General features: G+C 52.4%; 2 protein-coding genes across 18 annotated transcripts in view; one reads left to right on the top strand and one right to left on the bottom strand.

Moving 5' to 3' along the window:
* The window catches only part of Slc6a12 (solute carrier family 6 member 12), a 38,845-nt gene extending 18,367 nt beyond the window's left edge, over positions 1 to 20,478 (top strand). For 5 of the 8 annotated variants that reach the window (XM_074076317.1, XM_074076316.1, XM_074076321.1 and 2 more), the window contains 8 exons: positions 125 to 228; positions 624 to 748; positions 1,178 to 1,290; positions 1,778 to 1,915; positions 2,673 to 2,775; positions 4,073 to 4,173; positions 4,575 to 4,745; positions 19,161 to 20,478. In XM_074076317.1, the coding sequence (XP_073932418.1) occupies positions 125 to 228; positions 624 to 748; positions 1,178 to 1,290; positions 1,778 to 1,915; positions 2,673 to 2,775; positions 4,073 to 4,173; positions 4,575 to 4,745; positions 19,161 to 19,406 (1,101 nt within the window). In that variant the 3' untranslated portion in view covers positions 19,407 to 20,478. Of the gene's footprint in view, positions 1 to 124; positions 229 to 623; positions 749 to 1,177; positions 1,291 to 1,777; positions 1,916 to 2,672; positions 2,776 to 4,072; positions 4,174 to 4,574; positions 4,746 to 6,211; positions 6,712 to 14,360; positions 14,468 to 19,160 lie in introns of those variants that run through there. The other 3 variants (XM_074076322.1, XM_074076323.1, XR_012448916.1) reach the window with 2 other exon arrangements.
* Positions 15,283 to 25,742, bottom strand: part of Iqsec3 (IQ motif and Sec7 domain ArfGEF 3) — a 105,659-nt gene continuing 95,199 nt past the window's right edge. For 2 of the 10 annotated variants that reach the window (XR_012448911.1, XR_012448915.1), the window contains 4 exons: positions 23,921 to 24,013; positions 21,999 to 22,048; positions 20,892 to 21,911; positions 18,659 to 18,791 (listed from right to left, as the gene is read on the bottom strand). Coding sequence is in view for 5 of the 10 variants with exons in the window: in XM_020176680.2 (XP_020032269.2) it covers positions 18,351 to 18,791; positions 21,999 to 22,048; positions 23,921 to 24,013 (584 nt within the window). In the remaining 5 variants the exon portion in view is untranslated. Of the gene's footprint in view, positions 18,792 to 20,891; positions 21,912 to 21,998; positions 22,049 to 23,920; positions 24,014 to 25,742 lie in introns of all 10 variants that reach the window. The other 8 variants (XM_020176680.2, XM_074076315.1, XR_012448913.1 and 5 more) reach the window with 6 other exon arrangements.

The following is a 25,742-nucleotide window of genomic DNA, read 5'->3' as shown; positions in this document are numbered from 1 at the left end:
CACTCTCAGGGACACCGAGGGGTGGGATGGAGCTGTGATGAGGGCTGGGTTCTGCTTACCCTGGCTCTGGGCCCTGGCTGGCTCCCTTTAGTCCCCTCTACCACTTCCTTTGGGTCTCATGTAGGTGTGGATGGATGCCGGCACCCAGATCTTCTTCTCCTTTGCCATCTGCCAGGGGTGCCTGACAGCCCTGGGCAGCTACAACAAATATCACAACAACTGCTACAGGTGAGAACTGAATGGGGCAGGTGAGGGCAACCCCAGCCTCTCTGGAGGCTGAGGTGGGCCAGGGTCCTGGAGGTGGGCTCTGGGACCAAGACCCCCCATCCTGGGCCCAGTCCATAGCAAGTTGTGTCAAAAGGACACTGGATTCCTTTTCCAACTCACCTTCTTTCTCCCCCTCCTCCCCTTCTCACTCACTTTCCCTTCTCTTCCTTGAACTCCTGATGTTTGTCTTTCTGCTACCTTGTCTTTCTCCCCATTCTCTCTTTCTCTTTTCCATGCACTTGTCTTTTTCCTCTTTTTACTCTCCTGTCTTTTACTCTTTCCTCCCCGGATGAGTTCTTTTTCTCTTCTTCTCTCTTTTCCTCTCCATCTTTGTCTGCACTCACCAACTCCCACAGGGACTCCATCGCCCTCTGCTTCCTGAACAGTGCCACCAGTTTTGTGGCCGGATTTGTCGTCTTCTCCATTCTGGGCTTCATGTCCCAAGAGCAGGGGGTGCCCATTTCTGAAGTGGCTGAATCAGGTAGGTCTCTTACCCCCATGCTTTCTGGGACCCAAGGAGAAGAAGAATCAGAGAATGCAGACCCTTCCTTTAGAGATGCACCCAAAGCTGGGTGATAAGAGCCTTTTAGCCTCAGGAACACATAATGCTTGGCACAAAACAGAGCTTCCAGACCTGTGGGAGACAGGAGGGGAGTGGGCAAGTCAGTAGACTGACACTTGAATGTGTGTGTGAATGAATGAATGAATGAATGGCTTGCTCTCCAGGGAAGAACAAAATAATGGATGGACTCACCCTGCTCTTTTGAACCACCCCCCGCATGGCACACCCATGAGTACACCCAGTAGCACCAGACACACACAGACATAAATGAAGCTGGGGAGAGGAGAGAGCTCCTCTGCAGGCAGCCAAAGCCCTGGAGCTTACTCAGTTGTGCTATATGCCTGGCAGGTCCTGGGCTAGCCTTCATCGCCTTCCCCAAGGCTGTGACGATGATGCCCTTGTCCCAGCTGTGGTCCTGCCTTTTTTTTGTCATGCTCTTATTCCTAGGACTGGACAGCCAGGTATGGCACCCCTAGGGTCTTGCCCTACCCTGGGGACCCTCTTCCAGCTTCTGCTCCCTTGGCATTACTTTCCCCTCTCTCCTCTTCCGCTGGCCCTGCATTTGAGCCCTCCACTGTCCAGAACTTTTGCTTTGGGTTGGGTGGGTGGCCTAACCTCTGGTGTGAAGAGGCTATGGCTGTGTTTTCAAGGCTGAGCCTTCCTGCACATGGATGCTCTCCTAATGACCTTTCAGCCTTCTCCCTGTTGCTCAGCTCTCAAAGCCCAGTCCCAGCCCCCCAGCCTTAGGGGCAGATACCTCCCCACTTCCAACCTTCTCTGCTGGGACCCCTTGCAGTGGAGCTGCGTCTGAGGGCAGGGCTGCCTACCCTGTTTCTCCCTCTGTGCTCCTGTCTCCTGCATCAGTGTGGGCAAATGGGATGAGAGGAGGCCAGGCAGGTCAGCAGCCAATCTGTTCACCCCCTCGCCTGCTCTACCCCGGTTCCACAGTTTGTTTGTATGGAATGCCTGGTGACAGCCTCCGTAGATATGTTCCCCAGACAACTGCGCAAGACAGGGCGGCGTGAGTTGCTGATCCTCGCCATTGCGGTCCTATGCTACCTGATGGGGCTTCTGCTGGTCACTCAGGTGAGGTGGAACTGGGGCAGGGGTGTTGCTGACCCATTTCATAGCTACACTTTCCTCATCTGCCTACTGGGGAGCAGCATCTGCCCTGCCTCCCTCACCGCAAGGCTATGGGGATCACCCAATAGCACCTACCTGGATTACTTAAGTCTCCTATGCTTATAGGTGGCAGAAACCAAATACAAGTTGGCTTAAACACACAGGAGAATTTACGGGGTTAGGCAACTACAAAGTCTACCTAGTTTGGTTTCAGACACAGGGGTCTAATGACTGTCAGGAATCTGGCTCCCCTTTCCCAGTAAGTTTGTTTCCAGAGAGGTTTTCCTCCTGTGAGATCAAGGAAAGCTATTGTCACTTCTGGCTCACCTTTTCCCTCCTGGCAAACCCCAGAGGAAAGAGGGTTTTCCTCTGAGTCTGTGGCAGGTGTCCAGGCTATAACCCTACAGGAGGAGGAGAGTGACAGCCCAACCCACAAGGAACAGAGAGAGGTCATTCCAGTTCCCAGAAGGTGGGCTACTGGTCAGACAAAGCAACATATGCCCACTACAGCTCCCCAGTGTCCTTGGGGGTATCAGAGATTATTGTCCTGATGTTGAAGGCAGTCTCTGATGACTGGGACAGGCAAGGAAAACTTCTAGTAGCTGCAAGAAGTGACTTCCCATGAGGGCAGGTTGGTACTCACACAGGTGTCTGTCACCTGGCAGGGGGCAGAACTTGTGTGTAGCCCACTGACCAAGTCTCAGTTCCCCCTCCTCCACAGGGTGGGATGTACGTCTTCCAGCTGTTTGACTACTATGCCTGCAGTGGCATCTGCCTGCTCTTCCTCTCTGTGTTTGAGGTGGTCTGCATTGGCTGGGTATACGGTGAGTAGGGGCTGGAGTGGCTGAGGAGGTGGGAGGAGAAGCCCTCAGGGCTCGGCAAGGATCGACTTGGATCAGGAGTCTTGGCATCGCTGTCCTTCTTTTTTCCAAGAATGTCAGCCATGGCCAGGAAACTTGGCATCTCTCATTAGGGCAGCTAGAGCCAGGGCAAGGACAGAATGGGCTTCCTTGAGTAGTCAGTGGAATGACGAATAACTACATGAAGAGGTCTCGAGGCAGAGGCTGCCCAAAGTCTATCACCAGTGGAGTCCCAGTCAGAGTGCCTCCTCCCAACTGCTTGGCCTGACCACCCCCCAAATTCCCTAGATGCCTTTCCAATGGCCAGGTTGCCACCTGGACTTTGCTTGAATACTTCTACAGACAGAAAGCTCATTCTTGTGTTTTCAAAAGCCATCCCGCCTCAATCATGAGGTCTTCCTTTTCAAACCTTGTTCTCACAGATGATCGGATAAACTCGATCACAGTGAAGTGTAGATGGATGATAAGCCTCAGTATGTCACTCCCTGCCAGCAATATCAGGCTTTTCACTTCTGTTTTCATTATTTAGAGGATACTTTATTAGTTTCTGTAATCAAACCCACGTAGATAAGATCTTTCATATTTAATATGTAATACACCTGTACAAATGGGAAAAAATTAAGTTCACCATTTCTGGTTTTTAATTCTGGCTTGTAGAAGTCAAAGCAGTGGCTCTTTAATAGTGGGATTTTGTGCATTGATGGTCAGGCCAGTGAAGGTGGGAAAATTGAGTGGCTTTTCATTTCTGGGAAGACTGGCTCTGCCTGACAGCAAACGTGAGACCTAAGGACAGAAATAAAGCCAGTTAGTGTTTCACTAAGTCCAAACTGACCTTCTAAACCATGCTTGCTGTGGGGCTCTGAGAGCTGGTTCCCCTGGTGTCTGGGATCCAGACCATGGTTCTGTTGCCAGTAGTTTTCCAGCCATCTGCATTTTGTGGGATATGCTTGAGCAGCAGAGCCCTTGCTGTGGTGTTGCTTTGTTTTAAGCCAAATTCCTCTCTGCTGGGCACATAAGAAGTGTTTGCATAGCTACTTGTTCCCTTTAAGGGTTCCTGGGGTCACGGCAGGGGTCTTTATCCTTAGAGAAGAAGAAGATTGAACCAACAGCTACTGCTCCTCTACTCTGTGACTGGATCACATCTCATTGTTCACTATACTCCAAGTTCCCATCTCAAGGTGGGCTGGGGGTAAATCTTCCCCAGCATCCACTAAGCTTTCTCACCCTCTGGTTCTCCCTCCCTCCCATTCTGCCTGGCCAGGAGCAGACCGTTTCTACGACAACATTGAGGACATGATTGGCTATCGGCCATGGCCCCTGGTGAAGATGTCCTGGCTCTTCCTGACTCCTGGACTTTGCCTGGTATGTCCCCACCCACTGCCCCTTCCTCTTTCCTGCCCCCAGAAGACTGAGGAGCTGAAGGGGGCACCTGCCTGGCCAGGGAGGCTGGTCTGTCCCCTCTAATGTTGGCCCAACCCTTCTCTGCTTCACCACCACTGCCATCTACTCTTGCTCCTGCTCCATCTCTGCCTCACAGCACCACCTGCTTCTGCCTTTCTTGATTTCTCACCTATTGGCTTCTTGCTCTCTGTTTACCTTGAGCTCCTCCACTGGCCTCCCTGCCACCATGCCTCTTTCTGCCTCAGTCCTTGTGAGTGAAGCCTTGGCTTTTACTGTGCCACCTCTGTCGTTGGCTGTTAAAGCAGCCAGGGAGGGGCTTCCAGTGATCTCTGTACCGTTGATCCTGCCCCTCCCCTTTCTAGGCCACTTTCCTCTTCTCCTTGAGCAAGTACACACCTCTCAAGTACAACAATGTCTACGTGTACCCTCCCTGGGGGTACTCCATTGGCTGGTTCTTGGCTTTCTCCTCCATGGCCTGTGTCCCACTCTTCATCGTCATCACCCTCCTACAGACCCAGGGTTCCTTTAAGAAGGTAGGTGTTTGGGGAGGTGACCAGGAGGGAGGGCTCTGAGGGATCTCCAGGTCTGGGATAGCCCTGTGGCCCTGTGGAATCTTAGAGGGAAGGAAGAGCCTTTGAAGACCAGCCCTGCGGCCTCACTTTCAGAAACATTCTTAGAAGCTTGAGTCCAGTCCTGTAGCATCTGATCTGTAGCAGATAACGTGGGCCAGTTAGCCAAGGGCAAACTGCACAAGGGTCAAGGGGAAAACAAATCACAAGCGAGAACCAAGAAAGCCAGGCACCAGTGGCTCATGTCTGTAATCCTAGCTATTCGGGATGCAGAGATCAAGAAGATTGTGGTTTGAAGTCAGCCTGGGCATGTAGTCCTCGAGACCGAATCTTAAAAATACCCAACACAAGAAAGGGCTGGCAGAGGGGCTCAACTGGTAGAGTGCCTACCTAACTAGCATGAGGCCCTGAGTTCAAACCCCAGTACCGCATCAAAAAAAAAAACCAAAAAACAAAACAAAAAAAAAACCTGGCAACAAACAAGAACTGAGAGAGGCCCAGGAACAGAAGGTTTAAAGAGCACGTATACCTTGTTCTCTGAAAACTAGTAACCACGGTTCACTCCACACACAGGCCCCTGGCTTCTTTTTATCCTAACTCTGCCTAGGCTCCTGGTGTGGTCTGGGATATGCCTTTCTAGAAGGGACTGTAGCCCATGACCCACAAAGGCAGTATATCTGCCAAAGTCTGACCTATCAGTAGTAGAAAACCCACCCTATGGTAGTTTAAGCACACAGGTTATCTGTTTCTCAGATATCAAGAAAGTTGAAGGTGGGGCTGGCTGGCATTTGGTCTGGCTGCTCAGAGGCGATTAGGGAGCAGACTCATCCTCTGTTCCTGCACTTCCATCTTAGCATGTTTCCATCATGCTCATCACTTCACAGTCACAAGAAGGAATCGTGATTTTAGTCATCACATCTGCATTCAAGCTAAGAAGTGGGGAGGGAATGGTACCAATAACAGCACACCAATAGTAATGGTGGTTCTAACAGCAGGAAAATAGTAGATACTATTGAACACATAACAATAGTAATGACATTAATATTGGTCACTTGCCCTGGGCCAGGCACTGTCCTATGAGATGTGTTCTGATACTGTCCTCATTTTACAGATGAGGAAATTGAGGGAATTCAGTGAGCAAAGGTGTTAGGTGAGTTGCCAAAGATTGTCCAGGTATTTAGTAGCAGAGCCAGAACTGGAATCCAGGAAGGTGACACTTTTTTGTGTGTGTGGTGAGAGGGGTCCTAGGATTTGAATTCAAGATTTCCCACTTGCTAGGCAGACTATCTACCTCTTGAGCCATGCCCCCAGCCCAGGCCACTCTCTTACTCACCCTCTTATTGCCTGGCTCTGTCTGGGCACTGGTGATGTCCCAGAGGAGCCACCTGCACCTTCTCCATAGAACCCACGCTCTGCCTCCCTCTCTGCAGCGCCTGCGACAGCTCGTCACGCCTGATCCCAGCCTGCCCCAGCCTGGGCCACACCCACACCTGGATGGGGGACCTAGCCAGAGCTGCAGGCCCTCCCCAGGGAAAGAAGGACTCGTTGCTCAGGAGAAGGAGACCCACTTGTAGACATTGGTGGAGCCAGGAAACTGGGTCAGGGCCACCTCCCTCAAGGGACAGTCTGCCTCCATCCACAGACCTCAGGAGTCCCTGGGCGCCCCACTGGGGACTGCACCTCTCCTCAGCCAGAGTAGCTTCTATGCCACCTCCCAGTCCTTCCCAACAGTACTGCCATCTGCTTCTAACCCACCCCCGACTTCACGAATAAGAAAACCAAAGACCAGGGAAGCAAAATGACTTTTTCAAGTTTGAATGGTTTCTCAGCGTCCGAGACCCAACTTGAACCTGGTGTCCTTGTGCTGGTGCCAGTGCCTCTCCTGTCATGCCCCTGCCTCAGTTAAAAAGCACGCATGGATCACCTGCCACCGTGCTGGTCTTTTTGCCTCATCTGTCTTCTCAGTCGCACTGTCTTGGGGTGGAAAGGAGGGAGGCCTCCCTCCCCTATGGAAGGGTGGGGCTCCTCCCGGACTGGTTCTCACTTTGGGGTTCCCTTGCCAGGCTGTTCCCACCCAACCAGATTTCCCCTTTGGGCCTTTGTTCTCTGCTTTTCACCTTCTCTCCCCAGCTTTGGGGTCTCCCACTGAGACAGGGGACATGGAGGGAGCTTTCCTTTGCTCTACACATGGCTCCCTTCCTTCCTGCCCCTTCTGCCCACTTCCCCATGCATTTCCTCCTTGCGCCTTGTGTTTCCTTCTCTCCCCCTGCCCCTACCAAGTCACACCAGCAATTTCTGTGGGAACTTCCTGGAGAAAGGCAGGGCACACTCCTGTGTTCAGAGGGAAAGGAAGGGAGGGAGAAGAGAGGGTTCAGGACAGTGTCAGGAAGCCCCTGGGGGAAGGATGCACGGATAGACCTCCCCCCAGAGCCACTGCCCATTGGCAGAGATAACTACCCACGGCCTGGCCAGGTGACTCCCATCCCTGACAACCCCCAGGACAACCTTAAAGTGTCTCCTACTTGAGAGGTGGAGTCTGTTGGCATGCTGGGCCTAGTTGCTGCCCCAGCTCCTGGCTCCTGGTAGCCCCCTTCTGCCTCCCTCTGCACCACTCTTTGCATGTGTGCACACTCTTGCACCAGCTAGCGGAGAAAGACAGAAGTCAAAGAGAAGGGTGCAGGGAAACTTAGCCAAATGGTCCGGTGCTCAGTTCAGGGTCTGGTGCTCAGTTCAGGGTCTGGAAGAAAACCCAGGTAGGATGGGCATGGTGATCACTGCTGCCCCCTGGTGGTAAAGGGGCTGGACCACATAAACCCTCTTTTCATACCATAAGCAGGACTGCCACCTCACCTGTGCCTTGCATGTGGGATTGCAGAGCTGCCAAGGGCAAACAGTTCTTTTCCTTGTAAAAGTCAAAGACTTCCCATGACGTTCCTCCATGCCCCAGTGGGAAGTGATGGTGGCAGACTCCTCTAGAGAGCCTCTGCTAAAGACTTGTGGGGAAGAGGGGAGTTGGAAGCTGGCCAGCCTTCCCAGCCACCTGCAGCTTCCCCAGACTGCTCTGTTCCATGAGCCTGGGCCCTGGAATGCAGTCTTCTGAGGCAGGCCTCTGGGCAGTTCTGCACATGGTGGGCCTGTGCTGTTTCCACCCTCACAGCCTCTCTGTCTTCAGACACCCATTGCTTGGCCCTTCTTCCCTTGCCCACCAAAGTTCACCACAGTCTAGCTGCCCCAGATCTCTGGCTTTAAGCCCATAGATAAGTCTCTGCCTGAGGTGGTAGGCATCTGCCTGGCCTCCCTCACTTTGCTTCCTCCACTCCTTGGGACCAGCTCAGTGGGAGTGGGGAGTCAGGCAAGGGGAAGTCAGACCAATGTCACAGCTCAATGAGCCCACTCAGAATGGGTCCACAATGCAGGCAAGGAGCTGCACTTTTACTCTTCAGAGTGCTCCAAAGCACTAGTATGGGTGTGTGGGCGTGTGTGTGTGTGTGTGTGTGTGTGTACAGAGCAAATGGGGTCTGTTTTTGTCTCATCTCTTGGGTGGTTTGAGTTTCAGATTGGTGACCAGAGGCCTAATCCAGCAGCTATGATTTATTCAGCCAGTATGGCATTAAAAAAATGTTTGTTAAGTGAATTCTTTAGGCTGTAGTCACCTTGTGACAGGTTCTACCACTCACTATATCATACCTGACCTCTTCTCACATTCATGTTTGAAAGCATTTGGATTCATAACCTGGGTGAGCCTTTGGGCAGGGGAACCCTGACTTGAGCAGGAGGGAAAGCAGAGGGCAATAGTCTCGGGACCCCCAGGACCTCAGAAGTGGAAGTCAATGAATGCCTTGTTCACGCGTGAACCTTCTGTTCCATAGACCTGGTTGAGTCTTGGATCAAGTCCTCCCTTACTTCCCAGACTCTGCCCTTTCCCAGAGAAGGAGGGTGGCCCTTCTCTGGTCTTTTAGTTTCAAAGCCGGATTTGAAGGGTCAGACCATGGCAGCTGCCATGTGGCAGAGTGGCCTCTAGAGCTGAGCCTTCCATGCAGACACTCACATAAACCCAATAGAGAGGCTGGAGGGTACCAAGGCCTCCTGTCAGTGGACGTCACCAACCTGTGGGCCAGGTAAATGAGCCACTGTGGAAGTGGATCCTCCAGCCCAGGCAAGCCTGCGGGCAACCAGTCCTGGCTGACATGCAACCTACAGGCTCACAAGCACCTAGCCAATGGGCCCCAAATGCCTGAATCATGGTGAGGAATAAGAAATGTGTATTGTGGGTTTTAATCTGCTAACTTTTGGAGGAATTTTTTAAGCAGCAGTAGATAAACAATACCAGCCCTCAGCTTCAAAAGAGAGTCAGGAATGGCCTGTCACCAGAGGAACCGGGAGGAGGGACAACCCCTGCTTTTCTTCCTGTCCAAGCCCTTTGCCTCTCTCCTTGTCTTCACCTCCTCTGGCCCTCCAGGTTCCTCTCTGACTTCCTGTTCCTGCTTTGAGGCAGATGGGGACTGATTGCCTCTGTCCCTGCTGCCCTGTGTCCTCACACGCCCAGCTCCCTTGTGACCAAGCCCATATAGCTTCCCTGTAGGTTCAGCTGCTCAGTGAAGTAACAGGGCTGATTGGATCTGACAGGGATGGAAAGCTTTTTAACCACTCATCAATACAGAGGTGGAGGAGAGAGGGGACCTTACTAGGGAAGGACGGAGAAAACTAATTGGCAGGAGCTGAGCCTGGTGGGCTGCGTGGAGCTGAGGTGGGTTGGTGCCCTGGGTCCAGCTCTGCATTCCAGCTCTCTCTGTTCCAGTGTGACCAGCAGGGTCAGGTGGCTCATCTGATCTGAGGAGCCCATGTGACAGACAAGGGAGTTGAGCACGGCATTGACACAGGCTCCACCACTCCCTACCTGATATGTGCACATTCACATTTGAAGGCATTTGGATTCATAACTGGAGCAAGCCTTTGTGCAGGGAAGAGGGCTATAACCCTGGCTTGAGCAGGAGGAGCTCCTCAGCCTTGGGAATGGCGGCCTCACTCCTGACAACCCTGAGTCCTTCTGCAAGGTCAATGCCAAGAGCCCAGGCAAGACTGATGCAGTCACATTCTGAGGTTTTCTCTGTCCATACCCATTTCACCAACACATGAAAGGCAGGTACAGCAGACCTGAAAGGTCCTGGAAGCAGCACTCTGGGTGCTGTACCAGGAAGGGTCTCACTAGCAGAAGGTAGATCCTTCCCAGCAGGACACCCACCCTGAGGGAGTAAGTGAAGGTGAGCAGGTGGTATTTAGGTTTATTGTAGACAGAAGGGCTCTCAGGGGACAGTAGAGACAGGGCAGGAGCTGCCAGGACAGGTTAGAAGGGTAGTCAGCTATCAGGAGACCTGGGTTCCTTGTAGACAATCGGGCTGTCTAGAAATAATGACAGTTGTCTTTCTCCACTTACTGTTCCTTATCTCTTTCTCTGTCTTCCTTCATTTGATAACTAGGAGGCATCCTTGCCTCCTTTCCAGGTGTTTTTTGTTTGTTTGTTTTTTGTAAACCCAAGTGCCACTAGGGTTTTGGCACTTGCTGAACAGGTTCTCTACAAATTGAGCCATCCCTCAAGGCCCTTTTTTATTTACTTTAGGTTATTTTCCAGATAAAGGCTTGTGTTGTTGCCCAGAGCCCCCTCTTAGACCGAGATCCTCCTACCCATGCCTCCTGAATAGCTGGGTTTGCAGGCATTCACAACCACGTCCCACTTTCCCTCCCAGTTTTGATAGCTGTCCTAACATTTCCCTCTTAAGTGTGATAGCTGATCTAGATTTTTGATGGATACCATTTAGTATGCTATGAAGTTTTCTTCTGTTCCACGTTTGCTTTTTTGAATCAAGAATAAGGGTCGAATTTGAATTGGTTGCTTTTTCAACATCTATTTAACTGATCATATTTGTTTTTCCCCTTTAATCTATTGATATAGTGAATTATATGAATAGATTTTTCCTAATAGTAAACCATCTTTTTTATCCCTGGGACATATCCAACTTGGTCATGTGGATCATTTTTTGTTTGCTTGTCATTCAATGCCAGGTTCAGTCTGCTAATATTTTGTGTAGAATTTTTGTGTTAGGCTCACAAAGCAAAATTGGCTTCTAGTTTTCCTTTCCCATAGTGTCCTTGTCTGTTTTTAAGGCCATAGTGGGCTCATTAAAAAGGAGGTTGAGAATGTTCTTTCTCTTTTTGTTAGAGTTAATATGAGATTGGAACTTCTGTTCCTTGAATGCATAATAAAACATAGTCAAGTCATCTGGCCCAGTGATGTGTGGGCTTTTTTTGTTGTCATTGGTTTTATGTGTGTGTGTGTGTGTGTGTGTGTGTGTGTAGACTTTTAACAACATATTCAAAATTTTTTAATGCTCACACATTAAATTTTTCTCCCCTTCCTTCCTTCCTCCCTCCTTCCCTCTCTCCCTCCCTTTCTTCCTTCCTCCCTTCCTTTCTTCCTTCCTTCCTGTCTTCCTCCTGTCCCTTCTTCTTCCCCTCCCTCCCTTCTCTTATCTCTCTTTTTATCTCAATCTCTCTCTCATTTTTCGAAACTGAATCTTCCTATGTAGCCCAGGCTGATCTCGAACTCTTGATCTTCCTGCCTCAACCTTCTGAGTGCTGGATTACAGTCATGTGCCTCCATGCCACACTCTGTTTTTATTATTTGTTTATTTATTTATTTTGCAGTTATGGGATTTAAACTCAGGGTCTCATGCTTGCTAGGCAGGTGCTCTACCACTTGAGCCACTCAACCGGTCCCCAGACTCTGTTTCTGAGTAAGTTTTGGTAAGATATTTTTCTAGATAGTGTTTATCTTGTGAAGGTTTTCAAATTTATTGCCATAGGGTTTATAGTTTATTGGCAGTATTTTATTTAAAATAAAATCTCTGCAGTATTTACAGTTGTATCCTCCTTGTTGGTCCTCAAGTTCCTTATTCAGACTGACACTGATGCTTTTTTTATTGACTTCGTTTTTTTATTGTATATGTATTTTCTTTATTATATGTATTATCTTTATTATTCTTTTCTTCTACTTTGTTTTTTTGTAATTTCCTGTGATCAAGAGTCCTTTTGGGCATAAAAGGATAATTAACATTAGTTACTTGGACTAACCTGCTTGCAGTCCTGCTTGGATTCTGACTCTCTGTGAAGGAGCCCTGCCTTCTTTGCTTCCAGGGTGGATGTGGAGCCTAGATGTTTTGGGAGGAAAGGAGATCAAAGACTCTCGGGGGAGGGGAGCAAGGAGGTCTGTCTGGGAGATTGGAAACATGGGGACAAGAGCCAGGTCTCCTGGGTGGTGTCCTGTCCTCCCTACAGCTAGTTCCCTATTTCCCAGAGATAGGCTTGGGGTTGTTCAGTCCTCAGGTCATGGGAGCAGGGGCTAGGGGCTGGCCAGTGGAGTTAGGCTGCTTGGTTCCCTAAGGAGCAAAGCACCCAGACCTGCAGGGGGTTGGGAAGGAGAAGCAGTGAGCAAAGAGTTCCCATCCTTTCTCCCCTTCCTCTGAACGCCAGTCCTGCATCCTCCAATCTCATCCAGGATGGAAATTTCCTGCTGGGACCAGTTCTGGACCTACCCCTCCCCCTACTCCTGTTCCCTCACTTAGTCTCCCTCCCTGCCTCCAAGCTAGGGCTGTGGCCTGGGCCTGGCTGCTTCTTTAGGAATGGAAGGGTACAGAAAAGAACCCAGCCATGGCTCTCAATCCCTAGGCTCTAGCTGGGTCTCACTTCTCCTGGAGGGGACCTCTCTCCCACCTCCAAACGGCTTGCTTGGAGAGAGTGTGGAATGGATCTTGTGCTGAGGGAGCCAAGTTTGCCCGGGATACATTGCCCTCCCAGTGCCTCTTGCCCCTGCCACTCCTGCTGTGTATTTGTGGCCCCACTGACAAATGGTTGGCTCTGTAGGGCAGAGGAGGGAGCTGTGGGAGGCGAGTGAACAAAGCGAAGGGGTTAGCAGAGTTGTGTGGCATCCTTAAGGAAAGTAGGCCTGGGTATCTGAGGGGCAGAGCATGAGGGGGGCAGAAGCAGAGCTGTTTCCCACAAGCAACTTGAGAGCAGTGGGTGGTGTGTGGGGGAGTGGGGGTGTGTTGCAGCTCTGCTCAACAGGTCTTTAACCTGTTGCCTCCCACTCTAAAGCCACCTCCCACCCAAAATGCCTTATTTCAAGTGGCCCCATGAGGAGGCCACAGGTTGCCAGCAAGTTAATTTTTTCCTGGTGTTGACATCCAGTGGTCCAGTATCTGTCAGGACAGGAGAGGGCAGCGTGTCAAGGTTCAGAGCCAATCTTGCTGCAGTTCTATGGGGCTCATGCTGAGGTGTGAAAGGTGCCAATCCTGGGACCGAGTAGGCAACAGGCCACTTAAAACCTGAGTCTACACGGTTTGGGGTGATGGGGAGGAGGTAGACAGTGCATGGGCTGCTGGATGACCAAACCTTAGAGTAGTTCCTCCGTTGTCAGGTGTCACAATTACACAAGCTCATCCAGTTCTGGACAGCAGCTTCTCCACCTTGGGTGCTCTGGACCCCACCATTGCTGGCATCTGCTTCCTGGGGTCCACAGCGGAGGCTTGGGTCCTTCAGTGTGGTCACCATCAGCCCCCTGCCTCACCAGAGCCACCTGACTGCCCACCCTCAGCCCACTTCCTTGCCTGGTCTAGGCTGCTGGTAACCATTGGATGTGGATATTCTAGAAGGTCAATTTTATGATTTTTCTCAGAGAAGATGGTTTTCAACCCATTTTTACACACTTAGTGAGGTTTTTTAAAATTCATGCAAGTAAATTAAAATACCAGGTAATGGTCCTTTGACAGATTGTCTTGTTTCTGCCCTTAAAAGTGTCCATTCCCCACTCTGCAGGTGGTCTCAGAACTTCCTCTGACCTTGACCTGATAGAACTATCCTCGCCAGACCATCCTTCCATGAATGTTCACTGTAACATGGTCCTCCTGGTCATCCCTATCCTGTCACTGCTCTCTGTGTGGACATAGCTGTTTCTTGTTCCTATTGGATGGCAAAACCCCCTTCTCCCAGTACGACCTTGCAAGCAGAGCTTTGCTTGTCATTGTTACTATGTGTCCCCCAAACTACTGCCCAGTGTGTCAGTTTCTGGTACTGACATCTCGTTTTGAACTGTTGCTCTCAGCCAGAAGCTGGTAAATCTCAGGATCCCTTCCTGGATACGTAAGCCAATGAAAATGAATGTGAACTATAGTGTCATCACAGGGACTGACCAGAGCTCTCCATGCCTGTGGCAGATGGCTCCAGAGGCTGAATCAGAATGCAATGGTCTCCCCTTCACCCTGGAGGCCACTTTTCTCCTGGAGGACGGTGGGGGGTGGGGAGGGGAAGAAGCTTGGATCAGACAGCAGTGGGGTTCTCTTGGCCTCAGGCCCTTTCCCAGGCCTCAGCATTGTGGGTCACCTCAGGGGAGCTCTCAAGGGTCTGGTCCTCAGCTTCCTGGGTCAGAGAATTCCCAGGATGGGACAGGTCCTAGCTGACCTACACTTTTTCTGGAATTTCCCTTTTCCTGGGAAAAGTGTGAGCAAGTGTTCCCTTTTACTTTAACAGGGAACACACAGGACCCAGCTTACAGAGGGCACAGAAGTTGTCTAGATGTCTGGGCATCCAGAGTTCTGACCATCAGGAGAGCTGGGAGACCCATTTTCAGGTGTCAGGTGAGGTCCTGTGATGCCTCTGTGTGTCTGGCAGCCCTCTTCTCTGTCCCTGCTAGAGAAAGCACCTCCGCTCTCTCCAGCCCTTCCCCAGAATTTGTATCCTTTTCAGCTGCCAGCAGACCTGGCACAGGAAGGGCTCAGGAAATGTTAGCTCAATTGCTTTTGGTAGCTGCAAGACTTTCCCCCATGGTGTTACCCCATCCTTTCACTTGAGCCCATTGCCTCAGGGCTTGTCAGAGCAGATCCTGGATTAGGTTTCCCACTCTGGGAGTTGATGTCAGGGGAAATCACCTAAGGCTAATGATGGAATCTGGACAGTGGGATGGGCCCTTACTCTCCATTGCAGAAAGTCAAGCAGGCCGGGGTCCTAGCCCTGCACCCCTCGATGCCTGTGTGCACGTTGGGTGTTGTAGCACTTCCTCCTCCAAGGTCACCTCTGGTCTTCTTCGTAACCTGCGCTCAGCTGACTCTGTGTGTGCATGCATGTGCACACTTGTCTGTGTGTAATGGTGGAGGTACAGGCAGGCTACCCCCACAGGAAAGTTCCTGGCCCCGCTCTCCAGCTCTGCCTTAGTGGATCAGATGACTGGTCCTTACTTTCCTTGCACCCAGGCCTCATTTATTTAAGATGGGCTTCCTAATCGTGTCACATAATAAGCTATCATCTATCCCAGGGGTAAAGGAATGACTGCTATGGTCAAAGAGAGCAGCCCAGCAGGAGGGCAAGTATGTCCTCTTGCTGAATTGTCACCAGGTAGACCCTCTGATTTAAGTGGGCTCTCCCTCTGCAAGAGTGAAAGAAACAACCACACAGATTGCTCAAGTGACATATTTCAATATAATCTCTAAAACTCTATGAATTGAACAGATAAAATACCTCTGGGCTATTTTGTTACAAAATATTTGCCATTTGGATTAGTCGCTGGGTGCGGCCACCCTGCCTTTCCCTAGAGAGGTCTCTCTCCAGTAGGTGAAGGGTGGACTTGGGAAGAGGGGGTACAGCAAGAAGGATGTACAGCTGACACAGGGACAGACAGAGAGACGGTTATCAGGGATACCAGAGACATCCTGGCAGGCTCAGGGACAGGTTGGGTGGGGGCCCAGGGCCAGTAAGTGTGTATGGGAACAAGATACCTTTGCCGACAGACAGGCAGGTTTCCAGGACAGGCTGCCAGGCCAGAGCCTGCTTCAGGACTAGAGGTGGGACTTGCCCAAAAGCAGGTAGGAAATCTAATTCTGTCTCCCACTCTTGATTCTGGAGTTGGGGCCAAATGGATAAATCAGGAGAGGGGTGCAGGTCCCCAAAGTAAGGCCTAGAGAGTTGATGGGAAGTTTGAGTCTGGGGCTCAGTCAGCACTCCCTAACTTTCAGAGAGCAAGAGGGCCCAAGGGTATTTCTCTGGGCCTCTGGAAGGACTGGAAGCCCTGTTGTGGCCAACACATGGGAAGGGGCAGAAAGTTTCTCCTATGACTCTGGAGACAGGACCCAGCCTTAGCCTGCTGGCTGATCAGAGGACGGACATTCGGGATGTTGGGAACTCTAGCTTTCCCTGACAGTAGAGGGCCAGCTGCTTCTTGCCCCAGGCCATCAGGAGTTCAGAGCCCCTCCTGGCTCAGGACTGCTTAGTGCTACTGACCTCAGGCTGACTGGCTTCCTGTGCAGGACTCCCCTGCTGTCAGCAGGAGCCAGGACAACTGCTGCAGCCGCCCAAGGTGAGCCTCTTCCTGGGGAAGGGGGCCTAACAATGTCTGAGAATCCCCAGGCCAGCCCCAAACCTTCTGCTGGGGCCCATCTGGAAAGTCACGCTTCAGCTGAGTGGGGTAGTTAGGGTTAGAGATGCTGTGCCCGCCAACAGGGAAAGAGGCTACTTGGTCAGCTTGAAGCTCAACAGGAATACAGTACAAGGGTCCCAAGGATGGGGACTAGGTTGTCCAGGGCTATGCCTCTCCTTCAACAGCCCCTGGTACCCATGGCCCCATATGCCACAAATATATTTAGCTGCAGTCAAACTCATATTCCTTCAGACCTCACACCCTGACTCCTACTAAAAAGTTGGACTATTTTCATCCCTCTCATTCAAGGCTTTCACTCCTATCCCACAACTCCATGTCCTTCTGAGGCCCTGACCCCCTCCTGACCTGCAGCAAGGTGTCTAATCATGCACCCTGTCAGCTGCTCCACTCCCACAAGCTCTGACTGGAGCATCCCTGTTACAGAAAAGACTCAGAAGGGGCCATGGCAGCCAGTGCGGTGAGGTGCAGATAGGCTGGGAGAGCAATTTGGCTGCAGGTTATGGAAGCTAGGCTGACAAAGATCGGACCAGAAATAAACTCATTGGGTGACATCATAATTACATCTGGGTGGTCACACACATACACACAAAATGAGGTCATTCAGCCCTTCTGAGAGGCAGGAATTATCTGTGCCTCCTGTCTGGCCCAGGGCACTGCGTGCAGTGGGGCCAGCGGTAGGGACTGAGAGAAGCCACTTCACTTTAGACTTGGCAGTATTCACTGCATCTCTCTGGAGGCTTTAGAAACGGGCTCTGAGCAGGAACGAACCTGAAGCTATTGGCACAGAACGGGAGACTGGACAGACACTTCCTGAAAAGGCCATGACTAGGGCAGGCCATGTACCGCCCCTGTGGTCTTTGAGGGTAGGCTGCTTGCCTGTCTTCTGCCATCTTCAACTGGCTCTCCCATCCTGATCAGCTCTGGGAGGACAGTGAGCTCTGCTTGACTTCCTTCTGTCATTCAGAGAGGCTAGTGATTCTTAGTCACCCCTGCTAGAGGTGGATCTGCACCTTCCAGGAGGGGAACTATTTAAAGGGCAACAGAGGAGACACACTAGTCTACTTCTGCACCCAGGCCCCTCCTGGAGGCCACAGAGTCATGCAGGATGGACTCTTGACTTGGGGCCCAGTCGTACCTCTGTCGGGCAAATCAGTACCCCAGCCCCTTGTTCCTGCTTCCACATGGAAGAAATTAACCTGGTCACGTGTGTTTATGTGCAAGTGCCTATGTGCATTTGGCATTGGCATTGGCTGGGTATTATTTGGGCTAGGGAACTAAGAAACACATTTAAAAAGATCATTTTGTAGATAGATGACTCTTATAATGCCACGGCCCTGTTGAACTGGGCTACAGAGAGCTGAGCACTTCGGATTCCCTCCTCTCTTTCTCAAAGCTTCCCAGAGTTGGGATGTTCAGGAGAAGGCCCTTGGAGGAGGGAGAGGGATGTGGTCAGGACAGCCAACATCTTTGGGGACCAAGGCTTGGCCTCCTGAGACTGTTGGGCTAGGGGAAACAGGAGAAGCAGAGAAAGTCCCCTCCTCTCCTTATGCCTGCTACCACTCTCCCCCCCACGCCCCCACCCCACAATTAGCTGGGGCTAGCTCTCCTGCACTTGGCTTGGCCTCAGATGCACCTGGTCCTGGAACTGTGAGCTAGCCCACCTTTAGGCCTGGGCTCCACTGCCGGCCAACACAGCCTCTCGCTCCTGTTCATCCACCCAAGGCTTGGGCACTAGTCGACCCGAAGCCTGAAATCCTGTCGGCCCCTCAGCGCCAGTTTTCTTCAATCCGTGGTCCAACTGGGAAATGTGATGGCCAGAGAAGAGGACGTGTTCCTCTGGCTGTGTGGGGCCTCAGGAGAGTGAGATGGTGTCTCCAGATTTGGGCGGGGGATGGGGAGGTGCTCAGTCAAGCAAGGGAAGGATGGTTGGATCAGGCAAACCGGGTGCCAGGGATTGGGATTCTTTTTCCAAAATGATACAGATCAGTAACCAGGGTCTCTTGGTGCCAGGGTGTGGGGAGCAGTGAAGGGGCAGCCCAGGCGCCCCCTAGTGGCCAGCCCGCTGGGACGGCAGAGCGCTGGGGCAAAGTCTACACCAGGCTCCTGGAGCCGCTGGAGTATCGGCGTCTGAGCAGCAGGGAGCCCGGTGGGCAGAACTGGTGAGGGTGGTTGTAGGGGGGTGGGGGCGGTGGCAATGGAGGCTGGTGGATGACCTTGACGGGGGTGCCTGGGCCGCCCAGAGGTGTGGAGCTGCAGGAATCAGAGGACGATGAGGCATAGCAGGACAGAGCTTGGCTCAGCAGGGGCTCCATTCGGGCCAAGCAGGGCTTGTCCAGGACAATGACCTTGACAATTTGCTGGCACTGCACCAGGGTGCCTGGGGGAGTGGGTGGTAGCGGTGGTGGCAGTGGCGGGGCTTGCTCTCTCAGGGGGCTAGGCTGTGGGTCTGGCGGCTGCAGCACTGGCACTCCCCTCTCGGCCCCCAGCCCGGAGGTGTGCTGGGACGTTTGAAGCCTGTTGTGAATTGACACCTAGTTTAGAAACAGCCAGAGAAGCATGAAATGTTACCACTAATTCCCAGCTGCCGGGGCTGGCTACTCTGAGCCTCCCTCTGCCTCCCTCCCGTGCCTCTCCTATGTAGCCCTTGCTCTCAGCAATTGCTCTGACCCTCTGCTTGTCCCAGACGAAACCTGCTTCTCAGTGGAGGCAGAGAGGGTGATCATGGCCTCAGTCTCTAGGCCTCCGTCTTCTCATCTGTGAGATGGGTTCTGCAGTGCATTGCAGTCTGATTTCATGACCTGGGTGGCTTTGGACCATGGACAAACTCCTTCCGGCCTCCTGCCCCACCAATGGAGCTTGTGAAGCAGGGCTAATGGTCTTTTCTGTTCCCTACCTCCCAGGGATGTGCTGCCATAAAGGAGGACAAGACACAAGGACATAGCGAAGCATTCTGGATCCTTGCAAGCTCCTTTCCTCCAGCTTTCTTAAAGAGGAAGCCCTGTCATCAAGCCCCAGGATACAGGGAACCCGTGAAGAGGCATTCTGGACCTACTCTGTCTTCCCAGACTCCCAAGGCCAATGCCCTGCATTTGAAAGCAGGCCAAATGGCTGAGGGCAGACTCAGGTGCCCCCACCTTCCTTTCTAGCCGCACTGGGCCCTGGTTAAACTTGCCCAGCAGGGTGGGCAGCAGGGTGGAGCTAGAGGGGCTCTAATGTTTGTTCCTTGGGTGGGGCAGGAGGAGGTGGCCCGGATGGCACTTGTGAGACCCCTCCTGCAGACTACAGAGATGGTAACAAACTCACTCTCCCAGCCTTCTCTTGCTAGGAGGGGAGGTGGAGGAAATGGCCACAAGGATGGTTCAAAGATTCTGGAAGCAGGAGCTTCCCAACTTGTATATACCACCCAACACCATCCCTCCCCGCAACACCTGGGTCCTCAGAGGTGGCCAAAAGCCTTCTCCTCTCTGAGGATGCTATTAAGCCATTGTCTGTCCTTGGGCACCACCACTTAGGGTCCGCTGCTCAGAGCAAAGAGGGGGACGGTGAGGCTCAGCGCAGGGGATCTCATCCTAGGCCTAGACAAGGATGGCCTAATCCAACACTATCTCAGAGCCCTAACCCAGCATTTCCTAATCACATTTATGAGCTGAAGGTGCAATTTCAGGGGCTCCTTCCCTGAATCTGCCTTCCCCAGGTCTTTTCCCCTCAGTATTCACAAATGTTCATAACCCCCAATGCCATCTGCAGCACTTCCCAGGCTTTATTTATCCCCAGCCCCCAACTCAGTACCATTTTCCAGGCTTGAGGTCCCCCTAGATAGACAAAGGAACCTTGAGCCCTTTACCGTCTGGCCCAGACACACAGCCCACAAGAGGGCATGGCCAGGAGCCCCCTCCTCTCGGGGAGCCCTTTGTGGTCCTTATCTGTCACCACCGCTCACAGAGGACACAGTCTCCTTTCCCACCTGCTATATTGGGAACTATTCCAAAGGAGAAATGGCCTGAGACCCTGTACCGCCTTTGCAGAGGCCCGGGTCCAAGCCTCCTAGTCCAGAGTAAGTGTGTCTTCTCATTCCTCCTCTCAACTGCCCCAATGGGGCCCACAGCTTCAGCCAGCACCCCTTCTCCATTCCCGCATTTTCATCCCCCATCTGCATCTCAGCTGCACCCCAGCCTGGGTCTGTTATCTTTAATGGCCAATAAAGTAAAAAGCAGGGTGTGACAGCAAACGGCCCTCTCATTCCAACCCTCTTCTCACCTCCCTGCTCATGAAAGAAAGAAAGAAAGAAAGAAGAGAGAGGATGGACATGAGAAGCAGTCAGAATAGCTCAGAGAAGATGGAGAAGCGCCTGCCAGAGGGGCTGGGCCAGGCAATGCTGGAGGAAGAGAGCTGGGCTGCTGAGAGGCCACTGGGTGGCCCTTGCAGGGGAGCATAGGCTGGCAGGGCCCTGGAGCTAGCTGAGGGGCAGCCTTGCAGATGGCCACTTAGGGCGGGCAGGAGGGGAGACGGGAGGGCATCAGCTTGGGAGGAATTTGCTGGAGGGCTGGTGACTTCTTGTGTGATCATCTGCAAGGCTGAGAAAGAGCAGCTGCGGGAAGATGGGGGAGCAGGGCGGGGGATGGAATACCCACCCTGGGGGCTGGTCAGCTGCTGGGGCGGGGAGCTCCTCCAGTGAAGGTGCCTCCTCCAGACACACGTGTGGGGGTGGGGCGCGGGGACAGACAGAAAACCTGGGCTCCGGGGCATCCCGTGGCTCCCCAGGGCTTCGCAGGCTGGTGGGTGGGCTCCTCCCTTACATCTGTAGGGGGGCCCCTCCAGCTTGAAGTGGGGATTGGAAAGGACTGTCTGTATGAGCAGCTGGTGGTCCCCAGAGGCCTGGCAGCAAAGGAGGGGGGCCCACTAGGGGCAAAGGGATCCGGTAGAGGGCACTAGGCCCATCCTAGCTCCTCCCAGGGAAGACAGGCGCCTTATGGCTGGCAGGGGCCAGCTGCTGCCTCCCCATTCCCTTCCTGTGAGGCTTGGGGATGGACACCCTCTCCCTCCAACACAGAGGGTCTTCAGATTTTTCAGCTCTTCTCCCAGGAAGACCTCTAGAAGATCCTCGCCCTACTCTGCCTCTTTTCCTGCTGCAAATACCTGGCCCCTGACGGCCAGCCTTCCAGGGAGCAGCTGTTCTGGGGAGAAGCTCCCCGCACTGTTGCCCCACTCTCAATCCTCCAACTTCCCCAGGGGTGTCCAAAAGGGCAAGTCTGCCCCAAAAGTGACCACTGGAGACCTGACCTTAGGTGAGACTCCAGTGTTGGGGTAGGGGGAGCCAGGCTCCCTCTGTGGGGGATGGGAGGACTTGGAAAGAGAACATTGCGTTCTCTGAAAGGGCAAGTTTTGGGGTGTAATGACAGGTTTGCTGGGGAGGTGGGAGTGTGGAGCACAGGAGGGAGAGCCACGGAGTGTCGTGGGCTTCATCTCCCTGGACTAGTCCAGGAGCTCAGCCCTGGAGGACTGGGGCAGGCTGGCTGGGGAGCAGGGAGGCAGTGCTTGTGGCTTAACTAGGTGCTGGAAGAGGGGTATCACCCAGGCTAGCAGTAACTTTTAATTGTATCTCTTGAAATTGGTAAAATGGTGAGTCGGGCTGGGGAGGCATTGATTAATACCTGAGAAGAGAAACAACAGAGACTGTGAGAAGAAGGACAAGCAGGGCACAGAATCACTCACCTGGACACAACCAGGCCTCCACTTACCTCCCCCGAGCTCTCCGCCGGCTTCTCCCCCAGCGCCGCTTCCCTTTTGGCTTTGAATGCAAACAGCACAGGGCTCATGCTCCACCAGTCCTGAGGAGAGCCCAGTCCTCCCTCCTCCCCTGTGATACCTCTGCAGTTAGCTGGCATGGGCAGCCAGGCTGTGGGTACTACACATGGCCCACTGGGATGCAGCCCAGTCCAGTGCACTACAAGCTGAGAGCCCGCTTTGCCACTTAGTCACTGTGTGATCTTGGCGAGATGCCGCACCTCTCTGGGCCTCCACAGACTAGCAGATCCTGACATTCTGTCATTGGCATTGATGAGTCTGATTGTCTCTTAGCCAAATTCTTCCAAGATGAACTGACTGGGAGAGCTGGCTTAAGAGGTAGACACCATGTTAATCTGCCAGGCTCCTTCCACTACAGGTCCTTTGAGGTCAGGGCTGTCCTTGTTCCTATCACGGTAACTTAGCTGAGTGATGAAGATTTGAGGATCTAAGGATGGCAGAGTACCCAGCCTGGCAAACATCAGCGCACTTAATGGCCTATGATTACTAGCTCAGTACAGAAGCAGAGACTCCTAGGGCTCCCAGAGATAGTTCGATGACTTCTTGGCTAAGTGACCCTAGCTTCTACCCTCCATCTCCCCCAGCAGGAGCCCTTCTGATTTCTCAGCCCCTGGAGCTACCGGTGCTCACCCCTCTGATTTCCAAAGCACAGAGGAATTCTGTCACTATTTGGAATGAGGCTAACAGACAAGTCTCTGGTGATGTGTAGCCAAGTCTGACCAGGGCTTGCAGCTCCCAAAAGAGAGGGTGTAGGGCAAGAGGGAATAAATCCCAGCTGGTTCCAGGGTTTAGACAGCTGTGAAAACAAGCAGTGACCCAGGTCCCATGACCTTGTAAAAAGAACAGGGCCCACTGAAATCAGGGTGGAGAGTTATGGACCCATGATGACAGGTCAAACCCATCTACACAGATGACATGACAGCAAGATTCTTCACATAGCCAGGTCTTGCTGAGAAAGTGTATCACATGTCCTACTGGGTATGACCAGTCCCTACGCTGTTCATCAGGGCCAGCCACAGAGGGTTTGGGATCACAGGATCCCACTGGGGGTCTTCAGCTCAAGCTGGGACCCTGGCTTTTCAGTGCTCAGCCCAAGGCTGCAGGCCCTAAGGACCCGCGTTGGAGGAGCAGGAGATGGAATGACTGAGCTACCTAAGGGACAGTTCCACTTGGCTTGCTGAGGTTTGGTGTGGCTAGAGTTTAACTCTCCTGCCATCTACCCTTACTCCTCCTTACTTGGGCTTGGGGGTGGTGGCCGCTCCTGTGTTCCCTGCTGGTGGCTAAGGCTGGGGTCACAGGTAGAAATGAGGGGTGTCAGAGAAGAAAGTTGGTCTGGAGAACCCGGACAAAGGGGACACCAAGTCCAGCGTGACTCCACTCAACTGGAGGGAGCAATTTGATGTGAAGAAACTTTTGGGAACCTGAGTTTGAGGTGCATCTGGATTTTGGGCCTGGGGCAGGAGAGTTCATGGAGTCCTTAGAGAAAGAGCTGGGCTCATCAGGGAGGCCCTGCAACAACCTTGACTTTCCTGGTCACCCTTCTTCTTCTCCCACCTGCAGCCAGGATATCAGGATTCTTGGCCTGGCCTCTCCAAGCAAATGGTGACATTTTGCATGGACTCCTGAACTGTGGGGCAGTGTGCAAAATGGACACTTTCTCCTTCCTTTCCCCACTACTGAAGTCCCTGAGATTAATAGCAGCAATCCTGGAACTCCCTCCATGGAGGGAAATGTCCAGAGAGACAGGTACATCTCCCACTCAGAGCTGCCGGGAACCAACACAGGGCCCTGGACTGGTCTACACACTGGCCGTGGTAGGAGGGGAGGGGTCAATGACAGCAGAGCCAAGGCTCACCTGGAGGCGATGCTTGCTTGGACTGTGGGTCCATCTGGGCTCCCCCGGACTTGAAGGAGAGTGTCTTTGTTCCCTGCTGCTTCTCCAGTTCCCCTAAGGAAAGGAGAGGCCATGAACAGAGGAGCCCTAACTTCCACCATGCAAAGGCAAGTGAGGAGACATGGGGAGAGCAGGGAGAGAGGGGCAAGGAGGAGGGGTTCCTCTCCTACCACATGCTATAAGACAGGGCCTGCTATGTCATTTAATAGCCAGTTAGGGCAGGCAACATGGCTCCTGTGGTAGAGCACTTGCAAGGCCCTGAGTTCAAGACCCCAGTGCCACCTGAAAAACAACCAAAAAAGTCTGTTAAATCTGCTCTGGGAGTCATAGTTTCTTCATCCATACATGGGATGATGACATCTATTTGACTATCAGAGGGGCAGTGGGAGAGGGAGATAAAAGGGAGGTGAATTGCCTGAGTTGGAATCCTGGTTCTGACACTTTCTAGCTGTATGGCTTGAGGCAAGTCATATAACCTCTCTGTGCCTCACCTAGGAGCCAAAACACAAAGAACCAAGTCTGACTCATGGCAAGTCACACATTAGCTGTATGACTGAGTGTAAGAAGCACTGAGTACATGCAGGCCTTCGTCACAGTTGGTGACATCTAGTTTATCCACATGCACCTAGCAGAATTGGGCAGGATGCTCAAAGCTCTCCCAAGGGGGCAATTCCACCACCCTGGGAGCTGTTGGGGTGGCACACCGGCCAGGACATCTGTCTCTGTCCTCCACTTTAACACCTCCCCCTGGACTGGAAACCTGGTCCTGCTTGTTCTCTCAGCATTGCTGAAGAACTGCCAGTCACCATCCTTGGAGACTGGACAGGGTTATTAAATCACTTCTCCAGTGTTTGGTTCCAGGAGACATAACTCAAGTTCATTTTATTAAACCCACTCTCTTGGGATCCATTTGATGTCTCTCAGGTTGCCCTGAATTCTAATTCAGGGCCACTGGTTTGTCCTGCTGCCTGAATCCATCAACCATCTATCACCACCACATCTCTTTTGAATGGAGACTTGTGCACCTGCCCTCAAGGAACTTCTTGGCCCTGGAGGAATTAACATCATGATTACACACAAGGAGCCCAGAGGGCCTGGGTATGGAGCTTACAGTTACTGACTCTGAGAATTTAGGCACCTTTCTTAAGCTCTGCTAGCCTCAGTTTCTTTATTTGTAAGACTAAGAGAATAATATGCAAACACAGAAAGTTGTGAAAATTAAACGACCAGTTTGGCCATCTGTCCAGCGCCTGGCCTGTCATAAGTGCTGAATAGACAGCAGCTGCTACCAGCTTCCGTTTTCTTTTTCACTTCCTAGTTTCTTCTCCTGCCTGCCTCCCTGACCAGTCCCTCTCTCTCTTCTGCCATTCCTTCCCTTTCTCTTTTATCTGAAGACCAAAACTTGGCCTTTCTCCCTGCTCCCAGCCAGCTCCTATTCCTCTCTGGTCATAGGAGACTCTGGACCATATCTGCTTCTCTGTGATTTTGGGGTGTGGGGGAGCTTATGAGCTGCCCCAGGGCTGATAGGAAGAGGTATGTCCCTCAGCAATGTTGGGGTTGCAGGTGTGCAGTGGCTCCCCAGGTGTTGTGGGGCCTTTAATGACATTTTGACAATGAGAAAAGTGAAGCCATTTCCAGGCCCATCCTTGAGAATGTTCCAGAACAATAGCCAAAGTGGCTTCTCTAGGCATCCAGTCCAGCCCTTGAAATAGTCTGTTTGAGACACCACAATGATACAGAAAGGAACAGACATGCTTGCCACACACTCCCCCTTGTCAGGCAG

This window comes from Castor canadensis, chromosome 6 (genome assembly GCF_047511655.1).
Source record: "Castor canadensis chromosome 6, mCasCan1.hap1v2, whole genome shotgun sequence".
NCBI classification, from domain to species: Eukaryota; Metazoa; Chordata; class Mammalia; order Rodentia; family Castoridae; genus Castor; species Castor canadensis.
The sequence above is the reverse complement of the archived record's forward strand: the minus strand, read 5'-3'. Positions and strand labels throughout refer to the sequence as shown.